Source organism: Phaethon aethereus, assembly GCF_964289735.1.
Source record: "Phaethon aethereus genome assembly, chromosome: 2".
NCBI lineage: Eukaryota > Metazoa > Chordata > Aves > Phaethontiformes > Phaethontidae > Phaethon > Phaethon aethereus.
The window spans coordinates 124,144,089-124,164,771 of NC_138582.1; the positions used below are offsets into that span (position 1 = coordinate 124,144,089).

General features: G+C 36.3%; 1 protein-coding gene across 1 annotated transcript in view; it reads right to left on the reverse strand.

Moving 5' to 3' along the window:
• Positions 1–4,999: 4,999 nt before the first annotated feature.
• The window catches only part of ATP2C1 (ATPase secretory pathway Ca2+ transporting 1), a gene marked incomplete at both ends in the record, with an annotated part of 67,672 nt that continues 51,988 nt past the window's right edge, over positions 5,000–20,683 (reverse strand). Inside the window, 13 exons of the mRNA XM_082014701.1 lie at positions 5,000–5,136; positions 5,998–6,139; positions 6,987–7,082; positions 7,706–7,853; positions 8,501–8,617; positions 10,303–10,371; positions 12,120–12,286; positions 13,070–13,120; positions 14,832–14,929; positions 15,959–16,129; positions 17,410–17,566; positions 19,252–19,356; positions 20,529–20,618. Of these exons, the coding sequence (XP_081870827.1) occupies positions 5,000–5,136; positions 5,998–6,139; positions 6,987–7,082; positions 7,706–7,853; positions 8,501–8,617; positions 10,303–10,371; positions 12,120–12,286; positions 13,070–13,120; positions 14,832–14,929; positions 15,959–16,129; positions 17,410–17,566; positions 19,252–19,356; positions 20,529–20,618 (1,548 nt within the window). The remainder of the gene's footprint in view (positions 5,137–5,997; positions 6,140–6,986; positions 7,083–7,705; positions 7,854–8,500; positions 8,618–10,302; positions 10,372–12,119; positions 12,287–13,069; positions 13,121–14,831; positions 14,930–15,958; positions 16,130–17,409; positions 17,567–19,251; positions 19,357–20,528; positions 20,619–20,683) is intronic.

The window sequence follows — 20,683 nt, forward strand, 5'->3', positions numbered from 1 at the left end:
CCATGTACACTAAGTTACTTCACAAACCCTTGATATCAAAATAGTAATACTGAAAAACAATTGAAAAAGAATCCTGCATCATCAGTATTTCTCAGTACTTTGTATTAGCTAACTTTCCAGCAAAATTAGTCCAATTTACATAAATGCTTTTCTTACAAAACTTTTTGTTTTCCAGTGTCTTCCACATGTGAAATCTAATTACTACATTTCTGTTTTTTCTCCTCAAGAATCCATATACTTTTTCTTACATTCACAAAAATCATGCTTTCCACCTTTAATCATTAAGGTTTTGCACATTACTTACCAGAATTCAAGCTTGATTCATGCATCGTGTGCTCAGTTTCCAGCCCTGCTTATGTCCCCCTGACAGCTATCCACATGGAAGTAACTTACTAGATCTTGTGACTTACAGGAAGGATCTCTGATATCATACAGCTGAGTCCTGATGCTGCCATCATATCTTCAATGAGAAAATAATAGATTTATAACATCTTTTACATTCATGAGAAAACTATACGGTCTGTAATAATTTACGTTTTTTTCCAGTATGAGAACTGCTACTTACTAAACTACCAGCAGATGGCACCTACGCTGAACCATACAGCAAGTTACTGGACCTTCACAATCTATTTCTAAACAGATGACTATTTGCAGCAGTCTACAAAGTCACATTTCCATTAGATTACTTTAAATAAAGTTGAAAGGGGTTAAAGTTCTTGATTTTAGTAAAAGTTAAATCCTTAATCACCTTCTGATCCATTATGATCCCACGTTTCATTTTACCAAGCTTGCAGTTCCTTATGGCTTTTAATCATCAGAAATGGTCACATTTAAAGTCTTAAATATAAAAACACAGGCATCTTTGATTCCACTTTGTTAGTGCTGTGAGGAGAGAGGTCTTAATTTACTCTGAATCCCATATTGGAAAACTGCTGGAGAATATAAATTTTTGAGACTTGCTGAGAAACAGTACCTTCAGTGAGATAGTTTGGAAGACTGCAATAAACTCAAATATTCCACTTGCAGATAAAAAATGCTCCTATGATCAGTACTGGAACAAGTACTGTTTAATATCTTCACCAATGATATAGACAATGGGATCGAGCACACCCTCAGCAACTTCGCAGATTACATCAAGCTGAGTGGTACGGTTGACACACCTGAGGGACAAGATGCCATCCAGAGGGACCTGGACAAGCTCAAGGAATGGGCCTGTGTGAACCTCATGAGGTTCAACAAGGCCAAGTGCAGGGTCCTGCACCTGGGCTGGGGCAAACCCTGGCATCAATACAGGTTGGGGGATGAAAGGATCAAGAGCAGCCCTGTCACAAAGGTCTTGAGGATGAAAAGCTGGACATGGGCTGGCAATGTGTTCTCACAGCCCAAAGGCCAACTGTATCCTGGGCTGCATCAAAAGAAGTGTGGCCAGCAGGTCAAGGGAGGTGATTCTGCCCCTCTGCTCTGCTGAGACCCCACCTGGAGTCTGGCATCTAGCTCTGGAGCCCTCAGCACAGGAAAGACCTGTTGGGGCAGGTCCAGAGGAGGGCCACAAAAATGATCAGAGGGATGGAACACCTCTCTTATGAGGACAGGCTGAGAGACATGGGGTTGTTCAGCCTGGAGAAGAGAAGGCTCTGGAGAGACCTTACTGCAGGGGCTTGTAAGAAAGATGGGGACAGACCTTTTAGCAGGGCCTGTAGCAATAGGACAAGGGGTAATGGTTTTAAACTAAGAGGGCACATTTAGACTACATATAAGGGAGAAATTTTTCACAATGAGGGTGGTGAAACACTGGCACAGGCTGCCCAGAGAGGGGGTAGATGTCCCAAAACCCTGGAAACATTCAAGGTAAGGTTGGACGGGGCTCTAAGCAACCTACTCAAGTTGAAGACATCCCTGCTCATTGCAGGGGGGGCTGGACTAGATGACCTTAAAAGGTCCCTTTCGACCCAAAGATTCCTTGATTCTAGGATCACATGGCATTTTAAGAATACCTTTGGGAGTGCTGACTCAGTGACTAAGAATTACTCTACTGGAAATGTGCTCTCAATGCAGAATTCAACTGTTGCTTGGTGCTGATAAAATGAAGTACACTTCATTGCAAACACCAATCCTGTATGGAGGAGAAAATAATTATTGATTCTAGGGTTAATATGCAAAATTGAAAACCAGAACACTTGATTTACTTTGAGTCATAGGTTTTCAATCTTTGTAGGAAAAATAAAAAATAAAGGGCCTTTACTTATTAAAACTGCGAAGTTCTTTATTCCATGCTTTAGGAAGAACAACTAAATTCCTTGGTTGCCATCTATTTTCACCCCACATGAAATGCCTCTTGATTTTTGTGGAAAGATCCCACTATTGATTCAATTGCTCTGGAGAAAAACCTCTCAAATTTGCTGTTAGGCGGTAATGATTAAGAATGGAGCCAAAAAAAGGTCAATAGAATTCAGTCCAAGCATTTTTTTATAAATAATGAGATTGAGCTAGATTAATTACTTAGTGTTTCATCTTCCATTGGAAAACACAGCAAAACTTAGTTTGGCATATTTAAAAAGAACTGCACGCAATTTAAGTTCACTCTGCAAGGTGGCAAAATTGTTCTTAAGAGACTGAAATTTTATTTCTTGTCCAGACTGACATATCTTATTCAGAAAGAGACATACTGGGAAAGGGGTACTTCATAAAATTTGTTTAAAGACTAGACAGTAACACTTCCAAGTTAAAGACAACAAATTGGCATTCATCTGCACTTCTGTACTTATCTGGATTTCTGGGACTCTGAGACCAAGTGCAGAGCACAAAGCAGTCAAATCCCATGGAACAATATCAACAACAGGTTAAGACTTACTATGTGAAGGGTATAGTTGCTGTACTTTCTCAAAACCCAAGTGCATTCAAGAGATTCTTCATCAGCACACATTGTCAGTTTTTGCTCTGTCTTTACTGAAGAATACTAAGGATTTTATTTAATAAAACACTTTTGTGTTCTGAAATTATATTGAAGTACTGAACACACTACAACAACACTGAACAACTACAGCCCCACTTGCCAAAGATGGTAATAGTTCAGCAGAAGGAACACTGACAAATCTGTTCAACTTCTGAAAGGCAGAACTGCTGGAAATAAACTTTTCCTTGAAGACATGAGAACATTTCTGTAAGAGGTCATCTTGCTCAGGCCCTACTAGCTCAGTGGTTCACATAAAATCCTGCAGGAAAAGACAAAGGCCATATGCTGCAGTCTTTGCCTTTATGCAATTACATTGGTAGTCCAGGTAATACGTGTAATACTGAGGTAATACTGAGGCAGGCCCAGGGTCAGCCAGAGCAATGGAGGAACAGCATGTGTAAAGCAGAGTCAATGGTGCACTCACATCCTGTCTGCAGCCCCACTTCTTGACCAAGTCTGGGAAGCTCCAGCGGAAAAAAGAAGAGAATAATTAAACAACCTCTTAGAAGAAAAATACAGCACTTTCCAAACTGCCTTGTCTTCCATGAACTCCCCAGATTTTGAACATGGCATGCGGAGCAAGCCATAAAGGTAAGTGCATAAATATCCCAGTGCCTGTTCTCAATTCCTCATTAACTGACAGGATGACCAGCGTTACAGCACAGCCCAGAACCAATACCAATGCTACACTTTCAGGCTACAGGGTGAAAAGAAGTGTACCCACATGCTTTCAAGCAGAAGAGATACTGATACGTCTCCAAATCCCCCTAGAAATCTTAGACATCCTCTTTTCAAGATTCCCTAGGTGATTGTTCCTTGCATTTCCTCGAGGGATGAGTCGTCTTACTCTGATGAGAAAGACACTGAGGACAACAGCTGCAAGTCTATTTTGAGGAAGAACACCTTTTCCAATTAGTGAATATTAGAGCATTCAGATATTATCATATATTAAAAATACTTTTAACATACCAAGACATTGATCTATTAAAATGCTTTTCTAAACAAAAAAAGTCATTCTCTAAGTTAAAATTTTAAGTTACACTACCAGTAAAAAGTTTATTTTTATGATCAGGGTGGAAGAAGGAAGAGGAAGGAAAACCGAGCTTCTCTGAAAGAGGAATGAGGTTTTTTTACCGTTAGAGGATAAGTGCAATCATTTTCTAATTCAATACACTATGAATCATTTCAATAATAGTACGGTCTTATAGTCACTCAAGGGATCTAACAGTCATAAGCTAAAGTAAATATGTTAGAAGACATGAAACAAAGCTTGTATCTAAAATTGTATCAAAACGAGCATGCTGATCTGGTGTAAATGCCAGTTTCTTTTAAAACAAACAGACAACACACTCTTAAGAAAAGCAAACATTTACTTCAAATTGCAGTATAGGCTTTTCAATCACAGAAAAAGAAAAACAGTGATCCGACAGCGGTCACATCCTGTGCAAAAAAAGAACTTGGGATACAAAAAAACTGTAGCACAAGGTACTTGAGCCGCTTACACATTGCAGAATATAGTAAATAAATACAGTAGCTAGAATATGGCACTCTTGTGACAGACTCTAAACCCAGTGGAATGCCTCTGAATTTTTTTTTTATCCTTGTATTAGTAGCAAAGTCCCACCACCATAAAAGTAAAATAGTACAATGTTTTAAATAAAAACAAACTAAAATATTTATATCTAAGAGAAGGATTTTATACAGTTATATCTTTTAAGTGCAGAAAATGGGACTTGGACTTAGATCTTTCTTTAAATTAAACACCACTCCCCACCCCCACCCCCCCCCAAAATCCCATTCAATCTCAAAAGTAAATTTATGTTTGAGGAAAAATGTTACCAAAGTTGCATAATTTCATTTGTTACTCCCACAGCTGGAAGTTAAATTCTAAACAGTCTCGAAACATGAACGTTCATCATTAGCCAGTGAAACAAAAGACTTGTCAAAAGCCCTCAGGATTTCTTTATTCTCCAAATATTGTTTTGCTTTCTCCTACATCTTTAGACAGCAATCCCTAAGTTTGCAAACAAAAGAATGCAATATGCATCATACATCAAGAAAAGACGAAGCTGACGAAGAAGAACTTCCACGTTTCTGGATCTTTTCCTTGCTTCTTTCAAACTTCTTTATGATCTCAGTCACTATGCACACAGAGGAAGTGAGTCCCAGAAGAAACAGTAAATCTGGAAAGAGATAATTAGCCTTTTTAAAATTTGCTATTTAAGGCTGAGGGCAGAATTACAAAAGAACAGGACTTACAAGACTTTTCAAATTGTCTCCCAATCATTTGGTAAATTCAGGAGAAATGAAGCAAGAATCAATTTTTGCAGGAACACAAGACTAACATGCATAGTTTATACACAAATCATAAGCACAGGCATGATATTTCAAACTTTTAAAGTATTTCATAACCCTATTTTTATTAGCACCTATGAAAACAAAGAATGCTAAGCAACATAATTAACTTCACACTGAAAAATACTAATATAATCAGAAATGACACTACAATAAAAACAATTATCTAAAAACATGTATTTCATGACATTCATTTATCTTTGACTCCAGAAAACCACAAAAGTAATAAACGTAGGTCTTAATGAGGCCAACAGTATTATGTATCTATGGCTTCTTAAAATCCTCGTGTCTATTTATCCTACAACAATGCAGCTGATTTAATAAAGGATCAAGACTTCTAAATAAAGTGTTTATATTCAGAGAAAAAAACTTGCTAAGTAGCAAGATTAATGCTTTAAAAATGCCAATAAACTTAATTTTTGCCTGCATCAAAAACTTCATTAAAAACCTATATACATAAGCACCTAAGAAATTTAAGAACGCACTGATCAGCTGTGTACCATATGCATTTAAATCATGATTCTCAAAGAAAATATCTAAAAGGGTATTTCCCCCCCAAAAAAAAAGGTCAGCAGGCTTTGTATTCCTGTTGTATCCAAACAGCCAGGAAGTGCTCTTATAGAACCAAAAGCTAATGCATTTACATATTAATCCTTAATGTACAGTTTTGAAGAGGGAGCTGTTCTTACCCAAGACACTCAGGCTCTCTGTTTGGAAAACCTTCTGAAGTGGAGGAAAGTAAATGACCAATAACTGTCCCATTATAGATCCAAGGACAGCATAGCAGAACATTTTGTTACTGCAAAGTCCAATCTCAAACACAGATTTTGCCTGTAAAATAAACAACACACTACACTGTAAATGTAATCTTAATTATCAAGAAAATTTGTAACTACAATTTCTTTTCTTCCAGATTTTTAGAAAAATGTAGAAAAATATTGAACTTTTAGGTAATCCAGAACAAGTTTCTGAACAGGTTAATTACATCTTTTCTCTGGTAAACAGAGTACAAATCTTGTCTTCATGGTCAATGACTTGTACATTAAACTTACTTTTCTGCAAGTACAGTGCATTAGAAGGTGCCCTCTACACTAGAAGGAAATGTTTTTGTTGACCCTGACAATTCACATCAGAAAAACGACTGCAAATTAAAGTAAATGTAATAATGTGTATTAGCAATGTACTTTTCCCCAACTAGCACAAAATTTCAGACTTGTTTCCTTAAAACAAAAATATAGACAGAAAGAACAGTTTAAGAGATTTTCCTTGGATTATGGGTTTGGGGTTACAAAATAAAAAAGCTTAAGGCCTTCAAGAAGTTTCAGATTCTGTCAAGGATGCTGAACTGACAGAATTTTCAGGAAAAAAAAACAACCAAGTGCACACAACAATACAAAGGACTATCACACTTCAAGCTTTTAATAAAAATTTCCTTGCTCCTGTCAGGACTGAAGCACTACTACCAGCTCTGCATCACGTAAACAAATTAAGGAAACTAACACTTATCTGTAAGTTAAGAAATCCTACCTCATAAATATGTGAAACTCTGAAGCTTAATAGCAAATGTGAACTAAATCTGCAGGAAAACATTTGAAACAAACACAGCACGATCGTCCCTCAAAAAAAACCCCTGTTGATTGTGTAAATACTGTGTAAATGGACAATATGAATCACTTACCTGAGATCTGGAACTCAAAGCATTGAACATATCAAAAAATACAAAACAGGTGAAAGTCATGGTTGTATCTCGAGGCGTTATTACATTGTCTCTTAGCTGCCAACAAGAGAAAATGAAATGGCTTTAGTGTGCTTTAAACCCTCCACAACTAAACAAAGTTATTACAATAATTCAAGTTCTACTAGCTAGTAAATGAAAGCAAAAGCAACCTGTTTGCCCAAAGCTGACTTAATAAACCACATAGCAAAAATTACACACATATTAACTTAAATAACAAATTGTAATTCCAAGCTGTGATTAAATGAAGCCTCTTGACAAACGTGTATGCAAGCACGTGGAATACCAAAAATTCTATGATGTACCACCAAAAGTTCAAACATAGGGGTTTTTTCTGTTGGGAAAAGAAAGTCAAATGGCTGTCTCATAATAGTCTAGCTAGAAGACTTGTACAATTACTTTCTATTGGACAAAGTTTCACAAAATTTGGACCTCGAAAAGTCTGTGTTAAAGTATAGGCTGGGGAATACAACTGTATTCCTCATTTCAACAACTACTTTGAAAATCTTCCTTCTCTAATCTGCTAGCTGAATAAATTTTAAATAAGCATGGACAAAATTTGCAACTAAGTTAATACAAATTCTGAATTCCAACTGCTGGTACAAAAAGGACTTCTTTTAAATCAGCTTGTTACTGCTTAAAGTTTTATGCTTTTGTCATACCTCTCTCCAGAAGACGAATAGTGTTCCACACACGATAATTACTGATGAAACCAGTATTTTAACAATCAGGTTTTTGGTCAGAATGCTGTCCTTCAAATTTCTTGGAGGCTTCTGAATAACATCTTTATCCACAGGCTCCACCCCAAGACTTACAATTAAAAGGACATTTTAGATTTTTATAATCATAAAAATTTATTGCTTCTAACTTAAGGACTAGATTTTCTAAATTGAAAGAAAGATTTTAATCTTCTTTCCACAGCCTAAGAATCATCTTATTGAAATAAGCGTATATTCAGAAAATTAAGTTCTATGTATTAGTAACAGGCAATATTCTAACACTGCAGTTTGACAGTCCATAAATAGAGTAGTAGAATTACCAGATGTTAATTTTAAAGGAAGCTGCAATATTAGTTATGTTCCCCATTTCTGTTACCATGATCAACCTAGCTAAGGAATTTACTGCTAGTTCCTTTCCACGTCTCCCTCCACCATCTATCTGCAGTGAAGAAGGTCAGAGGAATAATCCAGAGGGAAGCCAGAATCCTGCATGCAAGTTTCATGGGCGTATCTGTGGACCTTTAGGTATCCGTGCTGCCTCTGTAATTGTTAGATACTAAACCAAACTGAAAGGAATGAACATAGAGCTATACATTGTAATTTTAAAAAGTAGTTTGCTATTTCAGAAACACTTCACTCAAGTTTAACACTTCACAGAGCTTACTCTATAAGCAACCATTTTCCTTACTGAAAGAAAAGGACTACAGACCTCTAACGGGATTTAAAGTAATTACGTACCTTTGAGCTGGAGGTCCATCCATAATAATATTGATCCATAAGATCTGCATGGCATTGAGAGGATTAGGAAAGTTCATTAATGTAGCCAGTGAGATTAAAGTCAGTGCTGCTATACTCCTGTTGAAAGAATCCATTTTTATAACTGTCAGCATGGAACATTTCTGAAGATCCACTGATAACTGCTTTGTAATCAATGCTTCAACTGTTTAAGAGTAGATACAGATTTTGACAGTGTGAATCATTACTGACATAAGCCCAATTTTAAAGGTAGAGCATGAATTCACTTAGAATACTCATCCGGACACGGTCCATATTTGAAATAGTGTTGTTTTGGCAATAAAAAGACAGCAAATTTGCATCTTAAAAACCTCCCAAACATTTAAAATAACATTTCAGAGTTACCACTCACCTTCATCTAATGGATTTTTTACTGGGGAACTGGGTCCTATATTTCTATTGTGCCAGAAGTCACACTTCTAAAAACGGTTTTGAAAAACAAACTGCTTTTACACTTTTGATGTAAAGAGAACCACTCTGTGCACCTTTTCACTAGTTTGACTAATCAGTCAAGGCAAGGTACTACGCAAGCTCCCTAGAAATACCTTACACCACTCATTATTAGCAACATGAGAAGGCTAGGCAAAAGACTGAAAACAGTTTAGCTGGTTGCAAGCTTGGTATTAGAAACCTCTGTAAATAAGCATGCACTAATTGCTTTCAGTGCAAGATGAAGTGATTCCGTAAGCAACAAGACAGCAAGGCTTGTAATTCTGAATTTAGTGCTCTACGGACCCCTATTATGCTCTCCCTGCAAAGAGGGACAGAAAAAAAATAAGGGTAATTCATTAGTCAAAAACTTGAGGCCACCATTCCCAGGGCTAACAGGCAAGCACACTTTTCCAGAATATCTATGCCTGGTTATTTTTCAGAAGCAGATTTCTAGTCTTCTACCAATGCAGGACGCTAGTCAAGACTGAAAGTATATGACACTTCTTACAATTTTTACTCAAATTTTAAGAGGTCGGTGTTTTCTGGGTTTTGTTGTGTTGGGGGTTTTTGGTGGGGATTTATTTTTATGCTTTTGTTGGGGGGGTTGTATTTAGCATTTGTGGGGTTTTTGGTGTTTTATTGTTGTGTTTTGTTTTGTTTTTTAATTTCTGCAACTTTATTCAGCTACTCTGAAATGCCAGGAAGGCTTCCAAAAAAGTACATGAACAAGATGACAAAGAGGGAAATCACGTTCCTGAATCCAGATTCAACAAGATAAACTCACAAAATTTTTGAAACTAAGTCTTAATGAACTCTTGTCTTTTTCTCTTACGTACATATGATATAGTTAGCATAGGCATCCTTATATGAAAAGGTCAGTCAGCTTCACAGAGCTAACTCATTCCACAAACTAGTATATGGATTACAGAGAAACTAACCTCTTGTTTCCCTGGTTTTCTCCATTTGATATACATGTTCTAGTTAATGACGGAATGACTACTAACTTCTCCTTTAAACAAGGACTCAAAGGTAGCTATGCTGTTTCTCTCTATCCTCTCAATTATTGACTTTTCACATCTTAACCAAAAGAACTGTGACAAAGTTAGATGTCTGTTTATTGCACTGTTTTCTGGTTCTTTAAAAATGAAACCGGCCACTGGATACAAAATACTGAAAATTCAAAAGCATAGCATATCAGCATCCTATGTGAAATTTACAATATTCACATGAATTTATGCAGCATCTGCTTCATAACGCTTTGATTCATTCTCAATGTAGTTAGAATCTTCTCACATTGTCAACTTTTCACTTACGTGCTTAGTTGAAATCTAACAAAATTTTTTATGTTATTATAAATTCCTTTACCCTCTTCAATTGCAGACCTGCAATTAAAAACAAAGATTACATCACTAAACAAATCACACTACTGCCAAAAAAGCTTAAAGCAAACCAAAAAAGCTAGTACTTGAAGAGCAATGCAAATGTCAAGAAACAAATGGAGTTGAGGTTCTTTTAACTTTGGCAGTCATTGTTTTTCAACTATGAGATTAATCACAACAGTTGTTTTTCCAGCTGTTTAGCTTAACTTTCAAAACGCAACATCAATAGTAAAATCTCCTCCTTGTTCAAGATTCACCATCATCCTTGACAAGGCCTTCCAATTCAAGTTAATTAAAAAACAAACCCAAACCAAAACACACATACTTTCACAAAACCATAGAAATACAGTATGACTTTAGAAGACCATATATTATTACTGCACCAGAATGAACTTGCCTATCATGTTACCACAATTATAGTGGTGAGAAAGTGTTTTCCAATACCCAAATCAAGTCTACTCTGCTGCAAATAAAACAGATTTTTTTTCTTCCCTTCCCTTAATAGCCAAGAACAACAATTAATCAGCATTCCTTCTGTAACTTTTAAGACAAAAAGATTAAAGGTGTTGAGGGAAGGATGTAAAACTGAAGAGGGTTTTTTTTCCCCCCCATCACTCTCTTCACTCTCCTATTGAGAATTTTCCTGATGAAGTGAGGAAAACCAGATAAAGCATTCCAGCAAAACCCACATCAAGCCCAAGTAAAGTTAAGTACTTACCACAGATGTCTTTCCTATGTACTCTCTGAATACCTTAAAATAATTCCCTTCTCTTTTGTTTTTGCACAACACCACATTGCTGTTGGCTGAATTATTATGGAAACCTTTTAACTCTCAGATCATCCTCTGACATACTGCTACCTAGATAGATTTTCTTATATTGCACTTCTACACTTCACTTCTTCCCAAGGGTTAAGCATCGTACTTTCAGACAAACTGAAGTGTTCCGAGATTGATGTCTCATTTCAAGATGAAGGCTATCTCGCTAGGCAGCAGTCCAGCTCTGCCAACAACCACTACCTTCAAAAGTCAGACGGATTAAATTCAAAATAAGGTAAGTTTAGCTATGCTCTCTTTGAAGTACACCAAACAAAAAAAATGAACAAGTAACAAATAGCTGGTTATCAGAAGTTGGTAACTTATTTTCACTTGTGATTATTTAAATAGCTTCCTTTCCTTTTCTGAACCACCACCACATTTAAAGAGTTGAAAACACACACAGCACTGTGTAAAATGTTTAAATCTTGAGAGGAACGCTCTGTCTCATTTCTACGTAAGATTTATGCTTCTGAAGTAAGAAATTAAATGAAGATGAATCCTACTGACATCTAACAGACTCACAATTTCACCTCAGTTATGTTTCCAAATATATTACTACCATAACTCTACCGGGAGAAGCAGAAATACAGGTTAGATTTTATAGCACATACATGCACAACCCTCTTTGTTACTTACATCCAACCTATGTACAAGACCAAAGTAACAAAAGATCTAAATACATAAATACATTCTTACATTATTATTAATAACACACATAAAGACAGTAATGCATAGTTTCCCCTTGTACTATTATGTCACCAGCTCTTTAAGAGCATAATACAAGTAATTCACTGTAAAGATAATCCTCCTGACTTAATGGCGAACTCATTAACAGCTGCTACACTTACAAGTTCAGGGAATTTATTTTGTTTTTAACCCAGGCAATATTTCATTAAACTATACAGCACAAGATATGTACATAAAGGCCACCTACATTATTGTCTGAAAATCATCATCCACGAGGATCATATCTGCTGCCTCTTTACAAACATCTGTTCCAGTTTGTCCCATTGCTACACCAATATCCGCAGCCTTCAGAGCAACAGCATCATTCACTCCGTCTCCTGTCATAGCTACTACTGCACCATTATTTTGCAGGGACTAAAGAAAGGGAAAAGACCTTAAATCAGGGATTGAAATAACCCATCCTATAAAATTATTCTAGGCACAAGGTTGGTATCATCCTCCTCCACCCAAACAATTTCTACTCTATGTACAAATTCTACTGTACATTCCTAAAAAAAAGCAGCTGTTTGTATTCTAATGAATTTTTATACCAGATTTTAGGTTAAACTTCAGTTCATATATTCAGACAGCCTAGATTTTAAAGATAGGGTATATAAAATCTGCCTTTAAGAGAAAGTAAAAAACTCTAGAGAAAGAAGATACTGTATTTACATTTCAACATTATCACCCTCATATAATCTCAATATATTCAAACTGTCTCAATGTTTGACTCCCTTCTCCTTATTGTTGCTTTCTGGATTGTTCCAACTGTTAAACCTCTGTGCTGCCTTCTTTTGTTAACTTCTGAATGGAAGTATTACCTCAGATAGGGCTTGAAATTCATGCCCTTTTACCTTGTTCTGAGAAGTATCAGAAATACGGTTCTTTCAAGTTCCTAGTCAATTCAACTGCAATGTGACACAATCTCAGTCAACCCCCAGCTCTCTCTACATAGAGGAAAGGCAGCTGCTAGCAGGCAACATCATGCTTGTGAACACTGTGGATATTTCTGGGTAGTATTTTCAAAGACACTTCATTTTCAAACCAAATGCATTTCCGATTTCATCTTGACACACTAACACATTATAATTTAAGTAAAGGCTCCACAAACAGTACCCATAGCAACAGTCCAGCATTTGAGCCTCCAGTAAGACATACCTTTATAATTTTCAATTTATGTCGGGGACTGGCTCTGTAAAATACTGCAACCTGTTAAAAGCACAATGAAGAAGTAGTGAAAATTTGAGAAGTGTAAAGATTTGCACCGGATTCTATAAAGCTAGAGGATAAAAAAATACTACCAAAGGCCAACTGTACTCTTCTTAGATCTGAAGTTGAAGCACCAGTGAGCTGTTTTAATAGAGTGAAATCATTAATTTCAGAAGATTCAAAGTGTGTTCTGGTACACAAAGTTCATGCTACTTATTTCAAGATAGAATATGCAATTTAAAAACCTTCTGAAGTTATGACGCAACTGAGTTATAATGGCTTGCTGATGGCCTTCCTGACCAAATTTATGCAGGCGATTGCCATGCTGACTCTACAATTTATGTCCATTTCCCTTGTCAGCACTAGTGGCAAGCTACTCAGGACATTTCAATTTTACTAGTTTATTATTAATAAAATAATTATTTTAATTATTTACAATAATAATTAATAAAATAATAAAGTAATAAAAATATTATTAACAGACTGACATTTCAAAGCTAATTAATAAATATTCCATCTTAGAAGGAATTACTAATTTTCAGAACCTTTTTCTCTCTGGTCCTCTCTGTAAATTGAAATCTGAGCATGTGCAATTTAGTTTTCCATCAAGCCCATACTGTTAGAATTTACATCTGTTTTTCCTTTTTAAGAAGATGGGTAAGAAGTTACACTTCTTATCAGCCACTTTAGACTGTATACAGATATCAATCTTATTGGTTGGTTTTAATTAATTCCTAATAAGGTTTAAATAAATGCCTAAAAACTGAATTGGTCTCAGGTCAAACATGCACGAAGTAAATTTGTAGCTACTTCAGTTATCTAAGGTGTCCAGCCCTTAAGAACAAGTATTACCAAAATAACCAAAAATTACGATTTGCTACACAATTCTTTTTTTCTAAGTTTCCTTGGTGACTCACAAAAACAAAGACACAAAGCTGACATGCACATTTCTTGATTGGAAATACTAGCTCTGGGCTTACATCAGACTCAAGCACACTGCAGTCTAATTCTGCAGTCTTTTGCAAACAGAGCAGCATTTTGATGCATAAATTTTGCAACATAGCCACGCCTGAACCTCAATTACATTTGATTATGCCTTCACATTTACAGCTTTTGACATTGGCTAATAAATTTAGTTATTTAATAACAAAAAAGTATTAAGTAGTAACTTAATAAATAGACCCTTTCAAAATTCTCAACCAGTGACCTCAGATCGATCAGGAATCATTAAAAGATACAGACAGCTCCTCTTACAAATTACAAAAGGATGGACTGCCTGAACATGCAAACTGTAAGGTTATATATATCAGCTGAGCTACTGAAAGAAATAAAGTGATCTAAGAATACAAAAAGGTGATGATGCTCACTGAAAGTGAGAGATGGCAAAACGGAAGTTCCAATACAGGGATTGAAAGGTAAAAAACAAATTGAGTCATTAAGAGACAAAAGTAATACACTCATTAAAAAGATAACTGTGTGCGTTGAAAGATGTAAATTTTCATATGGTCACATGTTAAAGCCAAAAGATACTTGTTTGATCTGGGACAGCTTCCATGTTTCTGTACTAAAAGCCTCTGGTAATTTACTGTATCACTTCTATTAGAACCCTGTTATTTGTATCTCAGAAGTTATATTTTAGCTTTCCACAGGAAAAAAGCATTTCTCAATATAAAATATACTCTTTACTGCATTTCAGTATATCAAAACAAACCTTTGGTGTTATTTGAGAAAGCTGCTGAATATCCAAATCATCAATTTCTTCTCCAGAGATTGCCTGTGAATTTTTGGAATACAATCCTAGTCGACCAGCTGGAAATAAATAATAAAAAAGGTATTATAATAATTTACTCTTTTAAAACATTAAGTACGCAATTTTTTTTTTTTTTAAACCTACTATTTTCTGCAGCATTTCAGATTTGAAATGGCTACAGCAGAACATCTTAACACCCTATTGATTCAGCATACTGGAGTAAACTATCAGAACTCTTGAGTAACAAACACTATGCTACAAAGTCTATCCTAATCAGATATTTATTTCCATAGACTTTTTAGGTCTAAAGTTCTGCACTTTATTGTGTCAGGTGCCATATAAACACAAGAGCTCAGTCCTCTCTAAAGAATTCACAGTTCAAAAATAACGAGACAGAAAATGAAAAATTACATGGGGGAGACAAGGAAAAAAACCCTCTGAGAAATTACTGCTAGTTTGGGGGTGTACTTTTCATGTGCACATTCAACTTTTTGTTCATCATCCTGTATGTAAAGAATTTATATTTTTGGTAAAGTACTTGTACTTTAATGTATTATATCGTAAAAAAGTTAAATAATTTCTTTAAATATTTATTAATGGTACTTAAACTTAGTTACACAGACAAAACTGTATTGGATAGTATTGAAGTGCCATATCCATCCTAAACACTCACTGTCACTGGCTATTTTAGTTTCTCCCTGTTGCCATAAGACAGGCAACCAGAGCTGAGAGTAGGGAGGATGGTGTTCGGAGTGTAAGAATAAGAACCAGAAATCAAGCATATGTTACAACAAAATACAGTAAGAAAATACATAATCTGAAACAGCGAAAGTCATACCTTAGCCAGATTAGAAAAGCTACAGTTTAAACTGAAGCCAAAGTATCACTTCAGGCCAGGGTGTTGGTTTTTTGTTTGTTCCCCTTCATCCCACCCCCTCACCCCCCCAAATTCCACTTGTGCCGTATGTTAACCCAATATACAGAACTCACAAATGTTAAAGACTTAATACCCATGCTTCACAGTAAATAGCTAGGCACTGCCAAAAGAGAAAATAAGTGAAAAATGAAAGGAAGTGGACTATTCATACCAATGGCAACTGCAGTTTCCTGTGAATCTCCAGTAATCATTTTTATTGCAACTCCTGACGTGATAAGTGTAGTTACAGCTTCTTTTACACCAGTCCGTGGAGGATCAATTATTCCCACAAGCCCCAGAAAAGTCAGTTGTCCTAACTCAGGACCGGAAGCTAAGGCCAGAACTTTTAGGAGACAAAGAAAAAAAAATAAGTTAAGATTTGAAATTAACATTTACACCAGCATTTAAAACACTTGTTTTAAACTAGTTGGCCAGCATAAAGCCAAGGGCTGGAATTGCAATTTTCTTTTTTTTAAACCTTGGTAGCAATGTTTGTTATCTTGAGTATTCAAAATAGCCTACTTATGTATATTCCTTCTTTTAAAGAGTAGTCTTTTTACCAAACTAAGTATTCCAGGTTTTAAAGGTAACTTTCCTATTTGTTCTCAGATGAAAGCGTTTACACTTTCACTGTGTGAAAAAAAATGGCATCTAGCTTTGTGGTTTCTCTGTACATGCATGGTCTTTTACGCAAGAGGATGAAAGGGATGATCAGTTAACATATTTTTATTTTATGTTTTGGTTTTTTCGTTTAGAGAGGCAGATTTCATTGAGTACACACTGAGTATTTTCTAGAATGTCTTTTACAGTGGGAATCTTAATCCAAATATATTTAAATGACATTAGAGTTGTCAGGGAAAAGCAAATTCACTTTTTTAAAACATTACCCTATATTTTTTTGTTTGACAGTGGTCTGAAGCAGACAGAAAGAATGACTGTCCAAATAAAAAGCACAAAGAGATACCACTCCTAGCAGAACCTCTCAGTTTCTGGTAATTTGCACCCTAGGAATTTCCTGAGCCACACAGTACCTCTACCTTCAAAAAAAAGAAGATAATTAGAAAGCTGTGGATGGACTTAACAGCCTAGAGGTCTCTTTACAGAGGCCAAAAAAAGCCAGCTAAGTCTAATACTTGCCGACAATCGTCTTGTGAAAAATACTTTCAGTTACGTTTAAAAACCTACACAGCTTGTTAACATAAAAGGTAATTCTAATGGCTTCTTCTGACTTGCAATCAGTTGTGCTGGCCTAACTCATAAAGGTGCCAGAAGCCAAAGTAATAGAAAAATAAACACATCCACCTTTTTTAAAAAATCCACATACATCTATAATGAGATATGGAAGCTATTATGTAGTAATGTACTGTTCAGTTATGGTCACATACAAGAGATGACAAGAACCAGCAGTGCCTTTTCTCACCCTTTGCAATTTAATCATGTCATTATACAGGCCTCAGGCAACAGCACCTGTTTTTCCAGGTTTTAAAGAAAAACTAAACAACCCAGTGGAACTTAGTGAACAAAAAGAACTCCTAGTGCTTTTGGTTCTTCTTCCCCCCCCCCAAACAATAAGCAGCGCCATTTACAAAAAATGCTTATTTTGAGACACTGAAACAGCCTTACCCCTAAGTCCTGCAGAGCCCATAGATGTCTTCTCTTGCTGGTATTGCTCTCTCTGCTGCTGAACAAGAGGTAGGATCTGCCCCTTACAGTTATATGATGTACAGTACCTAATGACTTGTTCATAAGCACCTTTCATAAAGCATACCTCAGGTTTGTCCTAAAAGGAAAAAGAATTGTTGTGTGCACATGTGTGTATGTATATATATGCATAAATATAGTATGCATACCTACATATGCACACATACAAATGGCATACCCATACTTTTCCTTGCGGGTCTTCAGAACATCACGCAAATCAAAGTTACACTTCTAAACCTAAAAATCTGTGCTTTTAGAGTATCTCTACACAGTGTATGTTCAAGAGTGGTAAGGTCAAAAAAGCCAAGCTAATAATCAATGTCTCATTTCAGTAGACATCATACACATTAGACACTGCAGGTCACAGTTTATAGACTAAACAGGCCATTGCAAAGAACAGAAATTAAACCTACACAGAACATTAGACCTGAAAGACCTTTAGTTCATCACCTGACCAGCTGTACAGGTCATTAAATATCACCCGCATCCTTGTACCATCCCTAACAACTCCAATATTTTCCAGAGAGCCACCCAGCTTTGATAGTGTCAAGGGACTGACAATCCATCACCTACCTCAAACGCTTAACTCCAATGCTAAATCAGCTCATCTCTTCCCTCCCCGCCCTTTTCCATCAAGAATGTCTGTCTCAGCTCAATTTCCAGTCACTGATTCTCATCTTCTCCCCTGTTGAGCTAAAAAGCTCTTTTAACACATCTATTTTCTCCCTGTGAAGGTATTTATGCACAATAGTCAAGTCACCTCCATCCTTCTGATAGGCTTAACTGATAGAGCTTTAAGTTTCTAAACCCACTGCATTTTCTTAGCCTTCAAATAATTTATGGTCCCTTTAAAACTGCTACCAATTTTTCAACAATCTTTTAAAAAGGCTGATACCAAAACACAGACACAGTAAACCCTTACATGGATGAAATCATGTAGCAATTCCTGCTCACCACTCTTTATACAGGCAAGAATAATACAACCATATTATCCATATAGATAAAAGAACTCAAATGCTTTGCTTACAAAGCAAAGATTTTCACTGTGATACTTGAACACTGTTAGGAAGCCTTTTTTTGGTCAGAAGTGCTAGCAAATTTTCCATAAATCCAAGATAAGGTCTGTTGTTGCACATATTATCTAGAAGGCTCCAGTTATCAGACTAGCTGTGACTATGTCAATATTTGTAACAAAAACATTCAGATCGGTCTGAATGAAATATGAATGCAAATATGTATATGAAAGCACCACAAAATACAAAAAGGGTTAAAACATGGTTTGTATTGATAATTGTTGACATCAACAAAATCTGTCAACACTGGGGAATGTGCTTTCTGCATCAAAACCAGAAAACTTGTGTTTTCAAACAAAATAATTTCACTATTGAACATCAATACATTTTCTTGCTCTTAATTCATTATGTAGTTATGTAGCACTGAAACAGAAGACGACTGGCAGAGTTGCTTTAGATGTTTGAGGAGGGAGAAGGAAGAAAAAGCAGCCAGGTATACATTCAAAGTCTCAGATATCAAAGTACTTAAAATAATTTCCCAGTATGCCTTTTATGGAAAGAATTTCTTGTGATTCTTAATCTCCACTTCGGAGCCTGAAACTAAAACTGTGTCTATTATCAAAGCATAGTCCCAAGACTGTGCACTACTACCAGCCTGCCATAACTTCGGAAGTGAAAAATGGGGATATTAAATAAGGTAGATAAGCGTTCTACAGAGCCAGCGCACAAGGAAACAGTGATTGAAGTTTACCTGCTGCGTTCTGTGAACACATTTAACAGCCATCCATTTTTGCTCTGAGCTGAAGGGATATTCAGCCTTCCTTATGTAGTCTTCCTGGAGTCCATCTAAACCCATCTGTATAAAACAGAAGTACCACCACAATGTCAGGACCTTTTCTTTTCAAACAGCTATGCAATTTGTTGACTTGTTAAGACATCTTAGTTATAAATCATTAAATTTAAAAACCAGTTTCATCTCCAAAGTTGCTTCTGAGCACACTGCTCCAGTTTAGAGAAACTTAGGACATACTAGCATTGAAAGAACCTAGATGCTTCTTTCAGGCTTCGGTATAAGTCAGACCATCTAATGCTACATGCTATCTTTGATCCAAGGATCTTGAAAGACATTGTTGATTATGACCATCCACAAACACAAGTCTTGCAATGGCTAGCAGTGTAGCTCTCAGTTTACCAAAATATGTCTAACATCCCAATGCTTTTTTTTTTTTAATTTTTTTTTTTTTAATATCTTCCATGCAATTTCTCTGCTAGGAGGGCCTACAAAATTGTAACACAAGACCGTGGCAAAGTCTGAAGAAGTCAAGTCACTGATTTTAAGTCTGAATGATCCAACCTGAAGTGACTTTTTCTCTTAGTGATCAGCATCACCCAAACATTTAATCTGAAACTAACCGTGAAGACTCCAGACAAAATGCCTTTCATTTCAAATGCTGTTCTCTCCCTACCCCAATGCAACTCACAGCATTCCATGCTCTACACTTAATCAAGACCAAGAGAAAGTGCCAATTAAAGAAGATGCAGAAGCAGCAGCCTGCCATAAGCCATTCTTAGTGATTACAGAGGTTCACAACTCCTCACTACCTCCCCTTCCAGCAACAGGTATGAAAGACTCCTGTTTTTCTCAGTTTCTGTGGGCTCTTGCCAAAATAACATCACACTCATCCTTTCCAGTCAACAACTGGGGACTTGGAATGAGTCTCAGCAACAAGATAGATAGATCTCTAGCCTCAGTTATACAGGGAGAGAAACACTGTAATGCATTCACCTTTACCCATTTTTTAGTTTATTCACCACCACAGATTTTACTTCAGTTCTAAATAATTTTCTCTCATCTTTCAGAATGCCCAAAGATTTACAACAGATAAGAAACACAGGAGATGAGCAGTTGCAATACAAATCTAGGAGACCCACAGTAGAAGAAGATGAGAAGAAAAAAAACCAAAGCCACAACTTATTTCTACACACTTCCCACCTGTCATGAATCAAAAAGCACCATAAAGTACACACCTTCATAGCAAGTGCAAGTAAAGCCCCTTCTGTTGGCTTTCCCATTAACGTGTTGTTTCTAATCAAAGCATCATTGCACACACAACCAGCCTAAAAAATGAGGAAGGGGAGAAAACAGAACACAAAGTAAATGCCATACAAAGCTCTTGTGCCAA